At 45.5% G+C, this 23,363-nt stretch overlaps 1 protein-coding gene across 4 annotated transcripts in view; it reads right to left on the bottom strand.

Moving 5' to 3' along the window:
• The window catches only part of jag2b (jagged canonical Notch ligand 2b), a 40,114-nt gene that overhangs the window by 13,664 nt on the left and 3,087 nt on the right, over nt 1–23,363 (bottom strand). For all 4 annotated transcript variants that reach the window (XM_056428240.1, XM_056428237.1, XM_056428239.1 and 1 more), the window contains exons 3-9: nt 10,898–10,952; nt 6,913–7,170; nt 5,918–5,978; nt 3,509–3,639; nt 1,799–1,918; nt 1,195–1,308; nt 782–895 (exon numbers count right to left, since the gene is read on the bottom strand). In XM_056428240.1, the coding sequence (XP_056284215.1) occupies nt 782–895; nt 1,195–1,308; nt 1,799–1,918; nt 3,509–3,639; nt 5,918–5,978; nt 6,913–7,170; nt 10,898–10,952 (853 nt within the window). The remainder of the gene's footprint in view (nt 1–781; nt 896–1,194; nt 1,309–1,798; nt 1,919–3,508; nt 3,640–5,917; nt 5,979–6,912; nt 7,171–10,897; nt 10,953–23,363) is intronic.

Here is a 23,363-nt window from a genome sequence, read left to right on the forward strand (position 1 = left end):
GTTTTTCGTCTGCTCGGTCCGGATGACATTAGAGCAAACGGCACAGTTTCACTCACAACCCTCACCGAGACATCAAAAGTGTTACAACAAAGAAAAGCACCACCGCTCAAATATTCAAAAGGAAGGTGGTGGGGTGGGGGGGGGGGGGGAGGGTGGTCAGCATGGAGTCCTGCTGTGTTCCCTCACACACACACACACACACACACACACACACCTGTCTTCTCTCTGAAACCTTAAACTCCACACAGAAAATCGCCAGGTAAGACAGGAGGCCAATGGCTGCCTGTAAGCTGAGACCCGAGCTGGTAAGATGAGACTGAACTCTTGGGATCTTTTTTCCTACCCTCAGCCCCCCCCCCCCCCCGCACACACACACACACACTGTTTACCGGTCGTAATCCATTTCCTGGCTTCAGGCCGGTCGCGTCCGCTTGTTGGACCGAGAGCGGCATAACAAACCGAGCGGCGGCACCGCCAGCGACAAACAAACAGCCGGATATAGACACACTCGCAGCTCATAAAGTCATTGAGAAAGAGAAAGAGCGACGCAGCTGCCAGCCCATCCAGGATACTGATAGCTTGTGCTCTGGCAATGGACCTCAGGTTGCGAATTTGAATCCGAAAAACATACAACAGAAAGAAGCAAGAAAAGCCTGCAAAAACACGTCTTCCCTGGAGAAATAAGGAGTCGCTTGCCAACAGAAACTGAAATATTTAACACGGGATGTACCGTTTTTAAACGCCCCCGGTGAAATAAGAAATGATCGTGTGTGTATCTCACCTATCTGGCAGGTCTTTCCCTTCCACTGCGGAGGGCAAACGCACTCAAAGCCGTCCTCCAGGTCGACACACGTTCCCCCCTGAGCACATGGACTGGAGGCACACTCGTCCAAATCTGAGAAAAACAAACACACACCTCCCGATGATTATTTCTAATTACATGCAACATATGGGTTGGACTAGAGTTAGACTTTAGATTGGAACAAGATTATGGTGAAAGAGAACAAGAAGGAGAGGTTGACAGGTTTGGGGGTAAAGGAGCCACGACGAATCGAGAAGCAAAAGCTCATCTCCAGATTAGTTAGTGGATGCGTTTGGGATGAAAAGGAGGAAAATGAAGCGGATGAGAGTGAAAGATGTAAAGTGGTAGACTGGAAGGAGCGGAGACGATTGAAAGTAGTCCATGCGACTCACTGTCGGCACAGGTCGGACCCTCCCAGCCCGGCGGACACTGGCACTCGAACCCGGTGGAAACTTCGTGGCACGCGCCGCCGTTGGCGCACGGGTCGGAAACACAGGCGTGATCGGCTGATGGAGGGACGGTTAAAACATTAATCACTGTTCTTACAGCTTCAGATTATAGATTGGGCTGTCAGTCGGTCCGCAATATTCTTCAACCATTTCCTGCACATCACATAAGGCATCCGTTGTCATATTTCCGATTTTGCATACATTAAAAAGATGCTATGCAAGCTAAAATAGATTTTTTTTATAGCATGTCTGGTTTGAGTGTCACCAACATGATGCTAGAATTTACATCTGGGTTTCCCTCCAACTACTTTTGCATTATAGCGCATTTCATTCATGGTTTATTATTGTTTATATGTTATTCATTTTGAACATTTTAAAATGTTACAAAATCAAAATGTCTAAATATTATATATTCTGAATATATAAATTAATTGCTTTTGGATAATTGCTTATTTATTACATTAATCAGAAGAAGACAATGTGGTTCTGTATTATTCTGGGATGTCGCTCAGGTGACTGGAGCAGGCTTCAGTGGGTTCTCGCTCACCTATCTGGCAGGTCTTGCCCGAGTATCCCCGAGGACAGGCGCAGTGGTATTCATCCGGTTCAGTGTTCGTGCAGGTTCCTCCGTTCACACACGGCTTGTGGCGGCCACAGTAATTCAGATCTGGAGGAAGACACATTTAGAGACATGAAGACACACATTCGACAAAACTTCCAAATTAGAGAAGATGAAATCCATCCATCCTGCCTGAATCATCTGCAAAAGAAATGGCCATCGTTAATAAAGATCTCTTCTAAAAGAAGCGGGCGCAATGAGGACAGGGTTTAAAGAGGCGACGCTGAAACAAACAAGTGATGTACGACACGTGTAAATAAGGCCTTTATGTGCACGTCATGCACTAATCTGAGGAACGTTTCCCCCTCATCGCTCCACACCCTCAGACAGTCAATCGGATCGACCCCGGGAGATAACTTATTTCACCACTTTATCCGGGAGTTCCTGGCTCGTGGGGATCCACCAGCTGTCAGCTTTGACAGGAAGCAGGCAGTGTTTTCACAACCGCTCTGCTGGTTTGACAGAACGTACGGCTCACAGCCAAGTGGTCGAGTTGCCGTTCTTATTTAGTTAGAGACCGAATAGACTCCTAGATGTCCCTTTTATTCTTTAATTGCTAATGTTTTCGTTTTTTTGCCTTCCTCCCCCAAACAAGAGACTCAACGGAAGCCGATTTGATCTCTGCACACCATCCTGAGGCTAAAGGCCAGGTCATCCTTAAGGCTGGTAAATAAAAGAGCAGGGATCCGTCTCCACTGGGGCTCTCGGGACGCGGTCTCATCCCCCGAAGAGCCCTCGGTGACGAAGGGATGCGGGGGATCGAGTGTCCCTGCTGCCGCTCGGATGCCAGGCAGTAAAACTATCCAGCTGCTGTTCTCAGAGAATTAAGACCTCATGTGATGGTACATTAACGTAGTTTTGCTAACATTTATTACGATCCATCATTCTGAATATTGATAGAGTTACTGACATCTGAAAGACACAAATTTGCCATCAGAACTAAAAGCCTTTTAAATCTTTTTAAATGAATCTATTGATGGGAACAAATCAAACTCTGCGATAGGATTTGATCCTTTAATCATTTTTTGTGGTTGTTCTCTTTATTTATTGTTCATTTTATTAAGAAACAAATAATGTATTTTCCTCCATGGAGCACCTATATTTACCTTTGCCATTTCCACCAGCATGAACAGGTTTCACCATTATGTCAGCAAGCTAAAGGCTTTTGATACAACTACTCTACCCACACGACTAATAATAATGACTTGATCGATCTATAAGATGTAAATAAAGAAACCAAGACTATTTCGTAAAACCAAGATCACTTAAAACAGAAGTACATCCTCCCCATTGTTTCACCCGTGTTGACTGCTTTGCCATTGTTGTTCTTAAATTAAAAACCCTTTAAAAGTTTCATTTACGTTTGCAAAAATGTATCAGCTACTTTTCAAAATCCACACGCAACACTCGTTACGCCGGCATAAATTAGCTCCACAGTACAGCACTTGTGTAAGAAATAAACTAGGTCACTTTAAAAAAAAGAAGGTGGTTGGCCTGGTTCCTCCCGTTTGTACTTTCTTCCAACAAGAAAAGCAGGAGCAGCCTTTCAGCACCAACTGTTGCTCGAGATAAGAGCGGGCGCTTTGCCAGCATCTTGTGCGGTAGGCGATGAAACTAATCGGAGAATCTCGTCCCTACCTTTATCGCACAGCAGGCCGCCCCAGTTCCTCTCGCAGTTGCACTGCCACTGGATGTTGCAGGTCCCGTGGACGCACCCGGGGTAAAGCACGCACTCGTCACAGAAGTGGCCCTGCCAGCCGTAGTTACACCTGTCAAACACAGACGCATAAATCACATCACTCATCGAATCTATTTACCCTATATTTTAGAGGCCGTCGTGTTCATTTCTTCGTACTCTTAAATTATCATCCTCTAATCAAACAGTCTTGGCATTTTGAATGTTTTTATATTCTGAAAAGAAAAAAAGCCGATGTTAAAAAAAGGTTTCTTTTGAATAAAAGGCCACAGCTTTTTAACATCCACCGTAGTAAAATGCATCTCGTATTGTGTGCGACTTAAACGCTCGCAATTATGTCATACAAATAAATCAACCAACAGTTTACACTGCGGGTAAAGGACTTCAAAGACATGACATGCACGTTTCATTATCTTTCATAAACGTTTTGGTTAAATGCTTCTCAAAAGAAACCCCCCATCACTGACGTTATCGTTATGCAAGACTCTGAATTGTACGGAACATTTTTTATAAAGTGTGTGGGCAGAGGCGCCGATTCATAATTCAAACCACTGAGCTGCAACGTGAGGGCCAGAGAGCGCCTCGTCCACAACCTGTGGAAAGACACCGCGTACTGCATCTGCTCTCAACCCATCCCACGGCCTACTAATCTTAGTGCAGGGTGACATTCCAAGGCAGGAGGGGTTAAGAATACTTCCAGCGGCTCCAGCGCTCAGGCGAGAGTCTGGGGCCGAGGGGCTGCGGCGGTTCCGAGAGCGAGTGGATGGAGACAACTGTGTGTATAGTGTACGTGAGCACGCAACAGCGGTCGGCTATTCCAAGGCGGCGGCGGCGGCGTCGCCGAGCCAGCTGTCTTGCTATTTTGAGGTCTCCTGCAGACGGCACCGCTGTCTGCCGGAGAGACGACGACCCTTCTTGGCCGATCTCGGGCACCGGGGAATACTTGGCATGCTTCTTCCACTGTATACGATTAGCTTCGCTGGGGGCGACAGCAACGTGGCATTCGCACGGCGAAACGTTGGCGAGGAGACTCGCTTATCGGCTATCAAAAGGAGGCCTTCGGTGTGTTTCATTCTTGGCCACATTGACATTGCGATTACTCAACCCCCGACGGGTGCAGGCGGGATGGTTCCTCTCAGCTGGATTTCAACATCTTGGCACTTTGATGCGTCAAAGTTTGCAAAACGCAAGGTGTGGTGAAAAATGTGCTGCGGTGCTTACCCAAGTGACACGGCTACCCTCTGACAGATATGTCAGAACAAGCCTAATGTGTGCGGATAGAAAGCCTCAATGCAGCAGCGTGACAACCGGCACGTACCAGCTTTTGTGTTTCTTCAAAGCTCTTGGCAAACCCCACACAGCTGTGATGAAAGAGGGAGTGAAAGGAGACAGCGAAGGATTTAATACCAGCTTTCTGTGACCCGAGGCTTCATTAAATGCGTGCCGCTGCAGGAAGATTCTTTACCGCTGCTCTTCTATTCAGCTCACGCTTCCTGTTGACTGGGACTTGACATTTTTCGGAGGAACAAGCCGCCTCCGTGTGGCCCGTCTGCTCACTGGAATGAGGATGCTGAACGAGACGCGCAAAAATGTGAAGGTCTCCGAAAACTGGTCATCCCCTGTTATTCCTTGGCTCAGAGCCAAACCCCGCTTCCTATAAATGGGAGGAGAGTGTCTCTTTTCATCTGGCAGGTGGGAGGAGGGGGGGGGGGGTTTACAAATGACGACGGGATATCCCACATCCTGGAAACGTGGACCTCCGGGGCCATTCTACGTCACTTTATCCAACTGTCATTTCCACTTCGGGAAATGTACACAACACAGTGGGATGTTCATTTCCTTTCCTGCCCCCTGCCCGTCAAGGAGGACTGCAATGCGGAGGGGATATGACAATTCCCAGCACGTTTACCAGTGGTCAAATTCACCCACACCGACAACGCCCTTACTTCAGTACGAGCACCGGCGAGCGGACGAGATGCTTGATGGTCTGAAGAGGATTTCAGGCGGCTAAAAATACAAGAAGGCACGGCATTGCCCTTTTCTTCTGAACCGAGGTGGCGATGCCCACGAGGGAAAAAGAAACGGGCCACGACAAGTGAAGGTGCTTCTGTTTGACGTCTGAAATCCATCATTCTCTTGTCCTTCACAAACTGAGCTTCACCTTTGGTCAAAGTCTGAATACAGGAAGCACGGCGCTATTACAAACAGACCAGCGAATTAAAAATTAAACTGCATGCATAATATGAACGATCTAAAAACACAAAAGCAGTAAAAAAAAAAAAAAAAGGAAAGATACCGTTGGAAAATAAATTTGACTGGTCACATTTCTGTATGTATTCTGCTACTCTTACTTGCATTCCCCTGGGACCGAGCAGCCGCCGCGTAGCAGGTTGCAGCCTTGCTTGCAGATCGCTGAGAAAAAGCAAGATGGAGAGAAATAATTTTAGAGGTGACAATAAAATTCCATTGGGAGACGCATATAATTACATTTCTAACAAGAGGGCCAGATAGGAAGTGAGGCAACGATATGGAAAGGTGGGAAGGAGGAGAAGCTTGTTTGTTTGCCATCTTTTAACAAGTGCAACGAGACGTGAGAATTCATGGCACCCTGACCAGGTTTTGGGGGGGCGAGGAAGAGACGACTTTATAGCCTGCATGTACAACACTACCCCCTCTTAAAAACAAACCAGCCCATCCCCTTTTCACCCTTCATCTTCTAAGGTCAGTTGGGTGATTTATTGAGGCCCCCCACTCTCACCGACACCACCCACAAGCACGACTCCAGTGCTGCCACGTTTTAACATGAGCAGGCAGTGCACGATGCATTTCCACCATGCTTTAAAAAAAAAAAAAAAAAGTGTACTTTGGCAATTACTTTGGATTTACTTAAATTGATACGAGTCAAATTAGTACAGTACATCCGATGACATTCAATTTAGGATTTTAATAACAACTTCGTACAGTAAATAATCTGAGAACTTTTCGCTATGGAGTTGAAAATTGGGCTGCAAATAACAATAATTAAATCAATAATCTACCGATTTGTTGTTTTAAATTATTTGCTCAAATTCAAAGTGATTAAAGTGTAGGAAAAGTCTAAAATGGTTAGTTACAACCCAAAACTGTAGGAGGCTAGCATACGTGGCAACTTTGTTGATAGAAAGAAGTATGCTAGTAACTCGTGATTAATCCGACAATAGTTTTTCTTAATTCATTGTTTACATCACATTCACCCGATGTCAGCTGGGATCGGCTCATCAAATGACACAAGGAAAAACATCTAGACCCTCACATTGGAGAAGCTCAAATGTTGAACCTTTACAATTTCTGGACATTGGCAGCTCACCTGTCGTGCAGTCGGAGCCCATCCAGCCGTCCAGGCACACCTGGGCCCCCGAAGGCTCGCAGCGATAGTGGCCAAAGTAGTCGTCCCGAGGAACACACAGCTTATTGCACTTATTGCTATAGTAGTTGTTATTGCACCGCACCCGGATGCGATAGACGAGGCGAGCCACTGGCCCATCGTGCAGGATGGTCTGCCATTGGTCGCCGGGGTTGATCATCCCTGTGTGAACGCTGCGTTCGATCAGCAGCTCCTCCTCAACTGAAATATAAACCAGATGGAGACGAATCAGACATGTCAAAGTTATGAAGATTAAACACTCAAAATATCCCCTCCTCCACTTGAAAATCACACTGAATAAGTAAAAGACCACGATGAAAACAGTAACTGGGAAGATTCATCCTCGAGCATTATTATTTTACAGAAGACTAATCTCCCGGTCACCGCTCTTGGTATAACGTGAGTTGTATGAGCCTTTGCACCACTTCTCCAAATGATGCTCCGCAACGACTGGAAGTGTAAACAAGTTCAACAGATCAACTTAAAAAAGGTGAGGATATGACAATGACGTGATCGCAACTCGTTTCTACTGCCCCCAGGTGGCCAGTAAAACCTGACTGGAAACTGCGACATCGAAAAGTCTCTATTCCGGTGTAATGTCAGTCCCTCAGAGGAAAAGCATTGCATTCTTAGCGAGCAGACAGAAGCTTTGATATCACATTATGTGCGTGTGTGGAAAGTACCCACTGAATGTTAAGTACGTAATTGAAATTCATTGTCTGCAAATTGATCCATTTCTCCGCTGATGGCACACATCAGCGGTGCCTCGGAGCCGTCTGTATGTGCACAGTCATGTCGGGAGGTTTGCTACCGTTTAGCCTCCAGCACACCAGCGCTCACGATAAACACGGTTTGCCTCGCTGCAGCGCCGGTGTCCGTGAAGAAAGCAATCTTCATCACAGTGGGAGCGAAGCTGGCAAACAATCTCAGTGGAAAGAGGGGGTCTGCTGCCATTTCCTTTTTCTCTCCGTCTTTGGGCTGCAATGCACCATAGATATGGTGAAGTGAGCAGGCAGGAACACACAGACATATTTATACATACACACACCTTCCTCTGCTGGGGGACTGACACAATGTCAGACAGAATTAGGCAACAATAACAGAAATAACCCCCGGTAGTTGCCAGATAGAGAACAATGGGCTCCGGGCCCAAGCCGGGCTCTGCTACCGCGGTGTCTAAACACTGAGCCCGGCCGTCCAGTCCACTCCACTTCCTGCTCGATAAACACAAGGAAAACAGCCAGCTGCCTTTCCTGAGGACACAAGGGGGAAAGGAAGAGAGGCACACTGGAGGACATGACGCCGGAGGAGAACAATCTCACCGACGGACCGACTCACTGGTCGCACCATCAGGATGGTGCTGACTCAGGCCAAAACTAAGTTTCAATGTCTTACTGACACAGTCATGCACTGACACACGTCCCTTTCCGTGTCTCACCTCAATAGTTTACTGTCAATTTACACACTCAGATTTTGACTTGGGATGAGATGGCGACAAAGACAATAGGAGCTGGAACAAAGGACAATTCCAACGAAATGCAACAGGGAGGACGTGTCCATATCAAATAAGAGATGTGCTTCACAACAACGACGTGAAGGTACCGGATTCAACGCCACGTCTACCCGTTGTACAACTTTCATTCCCGCAGTTTAGGAGTGACCAGGAGGTGGTCAGACCGCTACAGCGTCTTCAGCTGGCTGTTCCCTCTTTGAACACGTGCGGTGAACATGCCACTGTAAATCGTTCCAACCCTTGAAAATCAATAAAATCACATATTTTCGACAGTATATTTAGCTTCAAGATGTGGCAGGATCAGAGCATGCAGACTGTGGTGTCGTTAGAGTATGACTGGAGGTAATCGGTGGACATCAAGTCTGCAGTGTTGACCAATCACCACGAGCCCCAGGAGGGCAGCGTGCGGCGTCGCCTTGAACAGCTCATCGCTCGGCAGCGACGCTCGACTCGTGCCGCGCTCATGTGACAAGCTAAAGAGTTGCCGTTGAAGTGTTGCTCTAGCGCTTGTTGATGTAGTTATGTCATTAAATAGCACTGGGAACAAGCCAACATTATTTTTGGATCCAAAAAAAAAAATCAGTTGGTATCTGCTCAACCGAGTTGTTGGCCACCCGCCCGTCAACTGGCGGTAATTGCCTGACACGGCACCGTCTTCGCTCCCCAGCAATACACCCGCCAAGTGGGGAGTAGATCGGTTCAACTATTCAAGAAACGTGAAGGACATTCAGACAGATTCCTTGATTTACAATATGATTCATACCGATGGATGCAACCCATTTTTTATTATTATTAATGAACAATTAATTTCTTGGAAATTTGTCAAACTGAAATCCTGATTTTTATAAATCAAAAGATGTTATGGAGTCACCCGTGTGCCATGACATAGCCACATTAATTGTGAAAACAAATAAAAACCTAATGAATGAGACCTGCCGGACAAACATTTCCATCCACAGGCGGACTGGACTCCCTTGTGCTCTCTTACGGGGGTCAAAAGGAGCATCTGTTCCCGACGTTTGCGTTTCTTGAACCCATGACATTACGCTTGAAGTCAGCTGATGTCTGTGAACTCACTGCTGGCTCAGTGCGGCTTTCAAACAGCATCCAACACTAAATTAAGCAAATCTGCGTGAGCTTCAAAAGGTCACAAGTTGCATCACATTCCTTCTTTACTTTGAGATAAGAGCAGGGATCCTTCTCATGTTATGCCAGTGAATGTAATCAAATTAAAAGTGATGAGTCCAAAATGCATTAATTCTGCTACTTTAGAGCAGAGAGAATCAAGTGGACCGTTTCTCAAGGAACATTTAAGCTTCATCAGAAGTAATTACACATAATGTACACAATTACTGGGGGCCCACTGGCTGACACGGCAACGACAGGGCATGCAGCAGTCTTATTTTAAGTGCTATGATGTCAACATCTATTTCTCCTCCATTGTCTGAGTCTGCGAGTGGAAGTGCGTTTGATGTTATGGACAAAACAGGATGCAATGACCTCACATCAATAAGGAGCCAGTTTGAACTGCGGAGGACAGTGTGCTCCTGAATATGAATGCATTCACGTACACGCTTGAATTCACAGAGATGCATTAAGAGACTGGAGAAAAGTGTCCAGATCAAAGCTAGCTCCACACATCCAGACATACAGTCCTCAATAGCTCCTCTTCCTCCCAGACTGGGCTACTGTTGAGACGGGATGAAGGGGTGCTCAGGAGTCCACGCAGCGGGCACAAGCAAAGGAAAACAGGATACAGCCGGTCAGACCCGACCGCCGTCACAGCTGAGAAGAACCGAGACGAGAATTCTACATGAAGCGTTTTTGGCGGCTACCGTGTACAGTACATGTTTTCAATCTGGAAAGTTAAAGTGCTGAAAGGGAAATATATAGTTTCCTTCTTCAAACTGAAAAACACCTCCATTGATTTGACGATGTGAACAGGAAGGCTCACACCCTCTTGGATTCTTCTCCAACTATTCTAACAATGTTGTTGATCAATTCTTCTGCAGATGGATGCAGATTGCTGAATAAATTCCTTGGAATGTCAGAAAATGAACAACATCCTTCAAATATGACAATGACCAGTGTGGTTTATTAAAACTGCTTTCCGTACGAGCAACGGTTTCAAAAACCAGATATTCCGTAAACTAGCGCATGTTTACACTATAGAAGCAGCAACACAGGAATTGGGGGGGGGGGGGGGGGAGAATTACTGCTTAAAAAAAGGAAAAAAAAGATAATGTTTCTGTTGAGCGACTAATCGAGTCACATCTGCAATCAACCACCAGTTTCACAACTCACAACATAGCATGCCCGCAAAATTCCGTCTCGAATTCTGACAGAAAAACCTTTAAAACCACAGAATCCGTGTACAGACGCCTCAACATGGAGGCGTGCGAGGTTGAGACTTACTGTTGCGTGTCGTGTTGTCCCAGTCCCAGGCCTCGACAATCAGCGTGTACATCCGCTGGAGGGAAAGAAAAAAAGAAGTTAGACAAAATAGCATCTCCCTCTCTTCATGGCCACAACAAAAGGTGGAAGAGCTCATTCATGTGCAGGTAATCCAGCGACTAGACTGGCGTCTATTGCAGGAACAAGGTTCAGCTGCCCATTGAGAAAATACATAGTAGGAATGATGTCATGAAGCACAAAGAACTATTAAACCTAGCTACCTGATTTACACTCCAACGCAAGTCCCCTTTTCTTTCAATGACAAAGGCTAGTATTGCGTTTAAAACTCTTTATGTAAATATGAGAACACTTTAATCCAAATAACAGGAAATGAAATATAAAAGACTTGACAAATCATTGATGAAGGATTACACGATGCACCGTCTATGGACAGTAAAAAATAATGAGGAACATTTAACATCTGCTTTTTGTAATCGTGTTCCCAAATTTACAGAGTAAACAAACTATTGTCACTGTGTATATAATAATGTGGATGATCATTTACACCGTAGTCACGCTACACACAGATAAAGCAAAAATATGAAATGAAATATCATTGCTACTACAGTCTCGTATGCAACTTGGCCCCGTTACTCGGAGGTGTGCTCAAGTTGCACAGCTGATGAAACCCAACGATTCAAAGATAAGAGAGCAGGATACGGTGAGTACCACTGTGGGAAGAAGCCAAGTGACGCAGCAAGACTGAGACACAAGACGACAGCAAAGTCCCTCAGCTGTACCAACGTTCCTCCGGCTCAGAGCGCAATGTGGTCGTATGAACCGGCACCTGTCCCGAAGCTTTGATACCAAAGATCCAGGCAATGAGATGTTTGACGGGTTCAAGTCAGGAAAAAGGTCACGGATACACAAAGATAGTCCTGTGACGGTGCACGTAATAACTTAATATTTAAGAAAGCAGACATTTTACAGGCAAAAAAACCTAAATGGGAGCAAAGAATCCGATAAAAAGTTTGCTGCCTCTTTCATGTCGGTGTGCTGAATATGAAGCGAGCTTGTTTTAGCATAAAGGCTGGAAACAAAAGGAAACCGCTGGCCTGGCTACCCCGACAGCCTAAACTCACTTCTAAAAAGAGATTTGTGGTGGACTTCTTCTCGCCTTGGACGTCAACCTCACGGTGAAAACAACTTCTCATGGTCCCTCAAAGATATCCCAAGATAAACTATTCCTTTGAAATATGTCTATTGGTCATAACTGGTGGCTAGTTAGTAATTGTTAGCAACTCGCTAAATGTGACGCAACAAGATAATTGGTTTACGTTCTACCGACTGATGTCTTCTGAAAACCCGCCACTGAAATCCACGTGGAAAAGGATTTTGCCTCCAGTTTCTCTTCTAATCTTAAAACCGCTCTCGGCTTTCTTCTTCTTCCACAATCAGAATATAAAAACAAAGCAAGGGCTGGTGAATGTCGGTGGACTTTCACCACAATTTCAGTGGGGGAAAAAAGCCTCAGCAGGTAGGATGTCCATTAAGAAGGTCACTTTCGAATATTAGCGGTGTGAGATTAACTCTGCCTGGCTTTGTCCTTGGTTGTCAAGATAACAGTTGACCGGTCCAACAGGAACATTTCATTGATGAATGCGTTTTACCCTGTGCGGAAATGATTTAGTAAGAACAGAAACTAAGTGATAATCTATTAATGCTTTAAGGCATTTATAAAGCAACATTTGCACATCTTTAAATTTTCTCAAAGTTGCTGCTTTTTCAGTTTTACAAGGTCTTTAATTGATATTGGTTTCAGGCCGTTTGTTAAAGACTCGACTTGAATTCTGTTACAATTTGATGGCTATTATTCACTACTATATCTATTTTGCACCAATTAAATAAAAAGTAGATTACCAATAACAGGAATAATCAGTAGTTGTGGCTCTACTGGGATCCCCACTCCCAAAGCACACATCACCATGTTGGCAATCCTTAATGATTTCGCAATATAACTTCAAATGATTTTATAATTGGATTAATTTAAATATTTTTTAGACAATTTCCGTATAGATTTTAATTGATACTTTACGGATATTGGGTGGGATGGTTCTTGAAAACATGCAAACTGTCAAAATATTTGCAGTGATGTTGCAAGAACCTGAGCCGACACTGGTACACACAAACAAACACTGAAACTAAGCAAGCTAACCATCATAACAAGAGTAATCTAGCTGGTGTTCTGCAGAGCACACTGCTAGGCAACCAGCTGACCTAAATAACACTCATTATGTCACTACCAGCGACAGTTGTAGTAGCCAGTGTGACCTACTGTACCGTCATTGATAGGACGTTGGAACGGGGGTGGTAGTACCCACAATAGAAGAAAGAAAAAAGCATACGGCAAGTAATTGAGGGACTTCAATGCCTCAGTGAAGGGGGAAAGAGAAATCACAGGGAGGGGGTTTGGGAAATGTGTGTGTGTGTGTGTGTGTGTCTGTGCTGTTGATCTGGGGGACCAACAAGCTGCGAGGCTGGTTGCTGCTGGGCTGTGGGATTAAGAAGGCTTGTCTGGCTGTGGGTGGTGGCGGGAGGAAGGGGAGGGGAGTGTTATTGTGGAAGACCATGGGTGACAAGAGAAGGGGATAGAAGATGACAGGAGAGGGGTGAGCTATCGGGCTTGGGATCACAGTTTTGACAGAAGGGGGTACAACTGTATGAGACCGTCGTAATACATGGGGGCCAAAACCAGACGAGGGGAAGGGAGGTGGGTGAGACGATGAGGGGTATGGACAAGAGGAGTGATGACTCTTGGGGTTTTGGCAAAGAGTGACGTCCGTGCTTCCGTTTCCAGGAAGCTCTGCCAACCCGTCCGACCGCAGACGCACAACAGATGCGGGCCTCAAAAATGGACTATTTGACATGAACGTGGTTCATCCCACGACACGTAGCTCGGCTTCTGACCTTTCCACCCTCCCCCTTCCACAGAAGGGTGGGCTAGCTGCCCCAGTCTGAGCATGTGGGTGGGTGTGTGCATATGCCAATGCATAAGAGGGGAACTGTGAGTGGCAATGAATTAATTGGTGTGTGATGCCTGCATACATCACGAGACTATGCAAGTGTGGCAGACAAAGCTCATCATGAGGCAGAATTTAAAGAGCAGGTGGCCATAATGTGACCTTTACTTTTGGAGTTTGCCTAAAATCCAGTCTTGCTTAAATGCCTACATGTTGTAATTGTTTAGGTAAACAGTTCCCAGAGTCAGTGCCTGTTGGGGTTGAGCAAAGCCACGGTCTGGTTTCCCACAGACCATACCACTCTGATTAGCTGGATTAAGTGACAGCTGCCCAAATGGTTTGAACAAAATAGATGGATGGGCAGAGGGATAAAGGGGAGGTGTGGGGGAGGGAAGGGGGAAAGGCTACTGAACAAAGACCCTTGTCCCAACATCATAACTCACCCCCATCCCAATCAAAACCATTGTCCATGAAGAGACAGTCAGCACAAGGACAATTAGTGTCAGCATGTGTGCTGCTGAGCCTGGTCAGGACAGTTGGGCAAAGTAAACAAAAAGTGTCCAGTGGTTATTGCATGAGTCTAAATTGTATTTACAACACAGAAAAAGAAAGAAAAAAAAAATCTTAATTTCATTAAACTGACATTTTCAAAACACAAGATACAAATGCACACGTCAGAGACATCCAACTCTGAAATACTTCATCCGAGATCCTGAAGAATCCTCCGTCAATCAAATCATAAAAACCCAACCCGGCCCTTCCCCTAAAGGATTTACTAGAAATCCTAGTTTTAAAGTAAAAAAGGGGGGCATGGTGGACAAAAAAAGAGAAGTATGTTTATGCATCAGTGAATCTGTGTTTTCTTAAAACGATGAACCAGTTCGATATGTGCATTAAATGTCACCAATTCACTAAATTCAGGTATTTGAGTCATCACAAAAGGCCATTTCTAGTGAAGACAGAGGGTGTGGTGGTGATGTCTGGGGAGAGCCACAGGTGTAGGTTCCCACGCCAGATGAGGGGTGGATGGGCGAGAGCAAGGTGGCCAGTGAAATAAAAAGAGGCAAAGGGAAGAGAAAGAGGTTGGGGTCACTAAGCATGGGATCTGCACGCTTCCTTTTCAAAAGAGGGGTCAGCCCTCCGCATGTGGGGTGATGAGCGCGTTTGCATTCGAAGAATACCAAGAATGTGAGATCCAGGCCTGGTGTGTAATCCCGTGGGAGATCCCAGTCTGCCAACAATGCAGCATCAATGGAGGGGTGAGTCTGCATTGTGGATCTGACGTTTGATTGACTCTGGGGGAAAGTAAGGACCTCAAACTTACTAGGAGACGTTTCTTTTTGACCGGCCCACAATAACTAGAAATGTATAGATTTGTATAACCTATATAAAAAAAACCTGAAACATTTCATTTATAGGTGTCCTGAATGTCCACCTTCCTGTTCCTGACTCCTCCACATAGAGCTACACTGACATCTCCTGATTTATTGCCTTCTGATGGGACATGAGGTCATCACGATTCATCTCGTGGCCAGTAATGGCTGCATGTAATCTTCATTAATCTGTGATGTCAATCCCAGCTTTTGGCTTTACTCGGGCCGAGTCTACGCCGTTCCAAACGAGGGCAATCGAGCTACGGCAACTTTGAGGAAAAGGAAGCGCAGTGGGCACAACGGCAACTTTCTTCCTCTTCAGACACTTTAAAATAACCTGGAAAAATATGGATGAGCAGCAGCAGTGCCGTCCGTCTTAATGGGCAGTGATGGATAACAATATTATAATGAGCCATCTTATAAAATTACATTAATTAAGTGTTAAATGTTCAGTTGCATCTTTTAGTCTAATTAGCCGTTGGGACTAATTTGATTTTAAATAGTTTGATATCAACTCCTAATGATACTGAGGTAAATTAAAGAATTAGACCCCGAACGGGATGAATGTCACAAAGACAGTCTGAGAGCCGAGCAGAGAGACTCCTGGAGCGTGGACCCAAAGGGAAATCTGTGGAGCTCCTCAGCCCGTTCAGAGGATCAAAAACCTCCAGGGGGAACAGCCTCGCAAATGTGGGGATGAGAAGTACAAGTTGGACGGGTTTGACCTCATCCTAAACGTTTCTGGACTTTGCTCGTCCCAGGATTTCACTTCGCCGAAAACTGGAGCTCAACAGTCTTCCACGAGCAGAATCATACGGCATTTTACAGCCGATGGCGTTGTCGCAGAAACAGTTCCCGCCTCCAGTTCCCCCTTAAGGGGACCGTCAGCTCCGTCAGCACTGCGGTTGTTAGCGCCGTGTATCGCGAGCGGCCGGCTCAGGCGTCGCCATCTTGAGTCGTGTGGAGGCAATAGAGATGCTCTGAATTTCTAATTCAGCACTTTTTAGCTCCACCATAACCGCTGTGCTTTCCCCAGACACACACCAGCGACAGTCTGTCTAATTACTAAGCTCCATGCCATTGTCTTTCCCAAGTGCCGGACCATAAACTCTGTCCCCGCCCCCCACAAAAAAAGTCATGCATCAAATGTCACTCAATTTAAATCGTCAACCTGAAACGCATGCACAAACCAGTGTCATTGGCAGCTTCTTTGGTGTTTATTTTGAACGGATCCTCGCAGATGGGGCAATCACCACTGACGATAATAATTTACGCCGCCAAAGAAAGCAGGTTACAGACTGCCAGTCATACATCTGTTGGGTGGAGAGGTGGAGCGCTGGCAAACAAGTTGCTTGCCAGAATATGTGGCACTGAAGGCAAGGCGTTTGGCTGGCTGGTGTACACCGGCTGTGCACACACACGGCCCATTGAACATGCTGCTACTATGCCAACAGGGTCATTACCCATGCACTTCCAATACAACAAACCCCTCCCCTCCTGGTGCTAATTAACCAGCATGATCCAAGAGTAGGCAACACATAAAACAAACGCCACCACATTTACATAGAAAAGCTAAATGATTTCACGTAAGGGCAGAAGATATGGACGAGTTGACGTTGGGTGATTAACTGTTAAACTGAGGGGATTTTAAACAAACTGAGCCCAATTTCCTGCAAGTTTCAAAATGTAAATGGCAGTAAAAAAAAGAAGAAGATCAAATTAAATTGACCAAAGACATTTTTCATACCTCTAAAGAAAAAAGAAAAAAAAAGGGTAAGGTCTCTTTTACTGGTCTGACAAGGATTCCGATAACAATACCTTTTAAGACTCATGACTCTCACCTGTCCCGAGAATCAAATAACCTGAAGACTTCAAACTGTCCTGTTATTGCTCAGTTCTCGTGGACTTCCTCGGGTGTTTTTGCCCGTAGAGGTCTTAGAGCGACGACTGCAACAGACGTACTTCAGAAGCATTAACAGGCTAATTCCTGATCCAAAAACAGGGCGCCTGACTGGAGTGCAATACAGCACCGCCACCCGCCGAGCCCCATTATCATTTCAAACAGGTTCAACAGTACAGTGACAATTTAACTGCCCCTGTAATGACGTGCTTTAATTACCCCCACGAGGAGCCTCTACCACCTGCACACCATTCATGTCATAAGAGGCCGGGGATGCAGCAGGCCAACGGTGTAAAATTACTCAATGCAGAGAAAAAAAACACACATCTGTGTCGCTGTTCAGCAGCACCCAGGCAGCGGACATGCATTACATCGTGTATGGTCATCGCTATGGTCACAACACACCCTCCCACCTTTTTCTGTTGCACTGGAGGGCCATCGGCAGAATTTAAACTACAAACATGTCGAATTAAAATTGTGTCGCGGGGGTTTTCAATCTTCGCAGCCAATTGAAGACCAGTTTATATTACGGTGTCGTCGTGATCATTTATTGATGTAAACACACCTCTACAGTAGTCGCAGTGGTTCTCAATCTACAGCTATACCTTTCACCTCATCCCACGGCCTCGCCAGCAGTCACATTCACTCACGGGGGTCAGCGGTGCCATCACATCAAGTACGGGCCATTTCAATACTGTATAAACGACAAGTATTGGCGTTTCTTTAGAAATACCAAAACATTGAGACTTTAGGCACAATATTGCCTCCTAAACAGATTTAAAAGTGATTATCTTATTGATTGTTTGGACTGGTGGGATATGATAATGAAGAGGGCAGATAACTGAAAACCTCTTAAACTACATTAAGTGAAGGGTTCTGTTATGGGACAGACATTGTAGTTTCAGCATAATTTCAAACCCAGCCAGAACACCTTGTATATACACTGCAGGCATAATAAGCCAATTAAAAAAAACACATGAGCGACATGTTGTCATCAAATACTGCAGACACAAAACACACAAAGGAGCTTCCTCAAGTGTCACAAGCTCAGAGCCACAAGCGGCTGCTCTCAGGCCAGGCGTATAAACATAGGCATAACTGCATCATCATAACAAAAGAATGCGTGCGGTACTATGTCAAGATAAAAGGAACCAAAAGCAACATCACATGCAGATTCAGTTCTCACTTTAAAAGAAAGAACAGTCCCTTCTTTTACTTTGTTGTCAAATTGCTAGCTTGACTGCGGCGGATGGGGTGTTGAAAAAAACAACACTACTTTATTTATTGTGGGAAATGATAAGAACATGCACCTTGGAAAAACCAGGTGCATGTCTGACTGGCTTGCATTATCCAAGCACTAGTTCCTCTTGATCCTATTCGAAATGGTTGCATGAACAGAACCAATTTGAATATTTTGACTGCTTTTCCCAGCGCAGAGGTTTTTTCAGAGAGAACAATATGTTCAGACACTGGGGCAACAGGAACCATCTCATCCATTTAGCTTTTGAATACCTTTGTTGGAAACATGCAAACAGAGGGAACGGATATGATGGATGTCAACAGCACATGATGGCTCCACTGATGTGACATAAGACACCGAGCACCATCATCACTGCCTTTCTGACACCCATCATCGGACTGGTCAAATGAAAGATAACAAGAGACTAAGAAAGCCAGGTTCTGCAGATGTTGATTTTGTACACAATATTAAACATATAAGACAACCGCTGATTACAACAGACTTCTGGAAGTTGTCCCAACGAGCAGCTTTACAAGTGAACTGGGGAAGGAGGACAATACCAAATGTAAACTGGTGCATTTTGGCAGATATGTGCAAAGTTTGTAGAAAGTCACTTAAAAAGCTCACATAAAAAAAAAAAGGATATAAATAAGTTGGAAAAATCATGATCTTCGACACTGAAAATGTTCCGAGCAAGTGAAATGCTATGAATTCAAAACTAACTGGACTATTGTACAAAATCTTGTCTGGACAACATTAATAGAGCACATGTTAAAATATCGTTTTCCTAAAACAATTGACCTTGATAGCGGTCACTTCCCGACCCTTACATGCCGTGCCTCATGTGAAGTCACAGAATTAACAAAAGAGATTTTCGTAGGAAATCCCTGCCGCCGCCTTTAACACCTTAATACAGACCCCTTTAATATCAAGCATGGAGTCAGATGCCGATGACAAGAGTTCCGCCCACAGGGCAGCTGTCCAGATCAGTCAAAGCTACACTGCATCTTTGTCGATGAACGAAGCCACAACACGGGCGTCAGGCCTGTGAACTCCGACGCAAGGCAAGTGCGGAAGATTTCTCAACTCTGACTGCTGGGGAAGGAACCGTGATCGAGGGTTCCTTCTCACTCACCGAGTTTTTTATAACTTTGACATCATGATCCACAGCTCTTCGCAAGGAATCCAACGTAGCGTGCGGATTCTTTGAACGCTTACAATGTTTTTGCATTACCCAACATAACCGCCGGGGAGGATGAAACGCTATTCGGAGGGTTTCAAGGTGAATAAAATCATGAGGGTGTCGTGTTTGATACCCTACACATGTTTAGCAAGTCCAGGCAGGTTTGTTAAGGAGCCAGAATGTCATCAAGAGCATCACAAATAATTCCAATATGGCCACATTCAATCAAAATAGGTAGCGTTAAGAACTTTGACCTGTGAGAACTACTTCACATAAAAAAAGATGGAAGCGTACTGTTGAAAAATTACCGATACATTTCCTTTAGTCTTAGCATTTTGATTCAAGCAAACACATTTTCTTTAGTGGAGCAGCCAATGAAAACATCCAGTTAGTGAGTTGTATAAATGTCCACGCTGGACACATCGTAAAAGGGGCTGGAGGGAGCAAACAATGACTTCTTTGCTTGTTCGTGAAGCCGACGGTTCGGGCGAGCACGTCTTGTAAGCTGCGGAGACGCATCTTTTTGTCGGCGTTACCAGAGAGCCTTAACGCCACGTGACCTGCAGCTTAAACTAAAGGGGAATGCTTACGGGTACTGAAATGAAATGAAGTGTTTTAGCTGGGATTAACCACAGCTGTTTGATACTGAGCACACATGTGTGCATGTTAACAACTGTTATGGTTGTTGTCTGCGTAACAAGTTAAAAATGAGCTCCAGGAACCAGCGCTTAGAAAACGCTGTCGTTTCACCTCGGGGGGGTTCAGCCCTGACTGGGTAGTAATTACGTAATCAATACAGAGCTCAGCTGAATCACAGGTGAGGCTCGTGTGAGTGGTTTTCCACGCAGCAGCCCTGGGACCGGAGGAGAAAGGATGGGGGGAGGGAGCCACAGGAACGAAAGATAATTGTTTGGAGGCCAATGAAGCCGTCTCCTAGCAACAGCTCTGACAAACTCCGCATCAGTTGTGGCTAACCATGGCAGCCTGCATTAGCCTGTGATCATCCAGAGAGGAGGATGTACAGAGTCATGCTGGTTCAATAAGCTACTAATAAAGCCTCCGTCCCAACCAGGGGGGGGAGATTACCATAGAACTCTGTACCAACAAAGATCCTTAAACCCCATAAGGGACATTTTCCACTGCGTTTCAGCCATTTATACAATTAATTAAAATCTTGTACGTCTATAAAGACAGGCGACATGCGCGACGATAGCGCACAAACGAAGTGCGACAGCTAGGCTGTGTGCGTTTGGCGTACACGTGGCCAGAACACAGAGCCAAAACTATTTAAATAGGTTGGGTTTGTTCCAAGAAAACAGACTCAAGCAGGTCTGTGCAGATCAACCCGTCGTATAAGCGTGAATGAGAGCTTTACACCTCCCACTCTTCCAGATGATCAACCTCGAGACTAACAGCACGCCACACAAGGGAGTGCACAAGCAACAGACCAAACAAACCAACTCTGTACACACACACACACTTCATCCCTTCATCCCAGACCTCTCCATAGGCTCCGTGTCATTTTTTCCGGAAATATAGAGGCTTCATTTGTCATGACGGTCAACAAATTGATGACGCAACAACAAATTGTAATTCAGAATCTGCAACAGCTCACGCTTCCCGGTCGTGAACGTTTGCAGGTCAGCAACATGCATCCATTTACTAGCCGAAAGAGGTCGGATGCATATCCAAGTTCAGAGCGGATACGGTTACAAGCAGGCTCGCATCAAACGGCCGTCCGGCTAATGTAGCTGGGGGCCGGGGAGGAACAGAGAGAGAGAAATTCCACCGGCAATTTCATTAGTGATCAAATGGAAGTAAGACGTGTCCCTTTCCCTCTCTCCTGAAGTGCTCACGCAGCATGGGCCAAACCAAATGGAAACTCAATCACACCGGCCGGCCGGGGGACAGTCGGATCCACACGGACGCTGAAACACGGAGTCTTGAATAGTCATTTGAATATTTTGGGGAACACTCTTTCTTTACGAGGCTTGGATCGATATCCGATTGGCTCTCTATAAAATGCTAAAAAGTACATCTACCAACACATGCTCATTGACCCATGTCTTGTTTGTACACAAACAGCCATGTGAAAACAATACTTTGTGCTTTTAGGAGTGAGACTATTTCCCGATGAATGAAAGCCAGGCGCAGTAACAACGGCAAGACTGCATCTTGTTGCCAGAGGCTTATTTTTAGCTACGCGAACGCTAAAAAAAGACCGAAAAAAGTACGAGCCTCAGCTGTACTTTAGTGTGAAGTGCTGGCGAAGATGCCCCGTCACAAAGATGACACACTGCGAGCTCTGCCGAGGGTTTGAAACAACACACTTCCGGGCCTCTAAGTGGGCGTGGCCATCATGTGCTTACACTTATTAATAGACGCACATGCACACACGGGGCCTATGCCAGTGGACAGGTGTCCCGAGCAGCTGGGAGGGTTCTGTGCCTTGCTCAAGGAGGCAAACTGGAACCGAGTCCACACTTCGCACTCGGTCCGTACAGGTATTTGAACCGGCGACCGGCTAACATTTGCTCCAGCTTTGTACTTAACACACAGATATGAGTGGTGTTCAGCTTTATAATACAATATCATTGACACCTTCACAAGACACGAAAAAAAAAGAAGCAGAAGCAGTGTGCATTTACTGAAAATTCAAACCTGAGGGGGCTGAGAGGGAAGAGGAAGCACAGAGTATATGCTCAAGAGGCGGCAGCAGCATCAATAGTCTCTCTCTACTGGCACGACAAGCGAGAGCTGGAGAATCGCTGGAGGACTTCCAAAGAATGGATAAGCACCATGCAATCCGAGTCAAATCAGCCATTAGCGGCTGCATCACACTGGTGTGATGGTAGCTGGGCTGAGAAGAGGAGGCTATGATGTCTCTGTCTGTCTGCCTTTCTTGTGCCTCATGTTAGGGGGACAAGTATGCGTGTGCTCAGTCATCTGTGTAGAGGTAATGTAAGCTTAATATAAGACTATGCATCAGTATAACATACTCTCCTCTATATGTTGTGGCGGCACCCAGTTATAAAAAATCTTTTTTCCACCACACTTCACAGGAGTCATTTCCCAGAATGCAGGAGGAGTGTAACCGACACTGAACTGGAAGATAAAAAGTGCTCTTTGAGAATTTGAATTAAAAATAGGCATTAGACGGATATCATCACATCTCAGAGTTCTATTTTTTTTTTAAATCACCAATTTGGAGGAAAGATATTCAACCCATGCAGTTTTGTTTCCCCATTGAAATTTATAGGGTTACAAAATGTAATATTTCTGAATTTGGAACATTACGTTGAATAACTCCTGCACTCGATCATTTTCAGATTGCGTCTCAAGATGCTGGGTTCAGGATGACAGGAGAGTCCGGCCCTCGTTGATTTCCATTGGGGCTTAAAATGGGCAGTTGGGCGGATGACACAGCCTACAGTACACTGCATCTTTGTTTCTTCAGCGAGGAAAGAGACAACGCCACAGCAAGTGACCCCACAGGCCTGTTGTGACATCTGCCACTAGAATAGTGCACCGTTATCAGCCCGGGCCACATAAGAGCAACACACCAGAATAGCCCTCTACACCTCTGCCTCCAGGCGTCGGTCAATGAGTCCAACAAGAGACCACCACTGGTCCATATTCTATGTCAGATGAGAGGCGTTTTACAAAGAGCTGTGGTGGTACCTCAGTTAGCCCAGAGGCTAAGCGTTGCCCCTAACCCACCTGATGGTTCGAAACAAAAGCCTCCCTCATTAAATAGGTGGCTTTTACCGT

Source organism: Pseudoliparis swirei, chromosome 12, assembly GCF_029220125.1.
Source record: "Pseudoliparis swirei isolate HS2019 ecotype Mariana Trench chromosome 12, NWPU_hadal_v1, whole genome shotgun sequence".
Classification (NCBI taxonomy): Eukaryota; Metazoa; Chordata; class Actinopteri; order Perciformes; family Liparidae; genus Pseudoliparis; species Pseudoliparis swirei.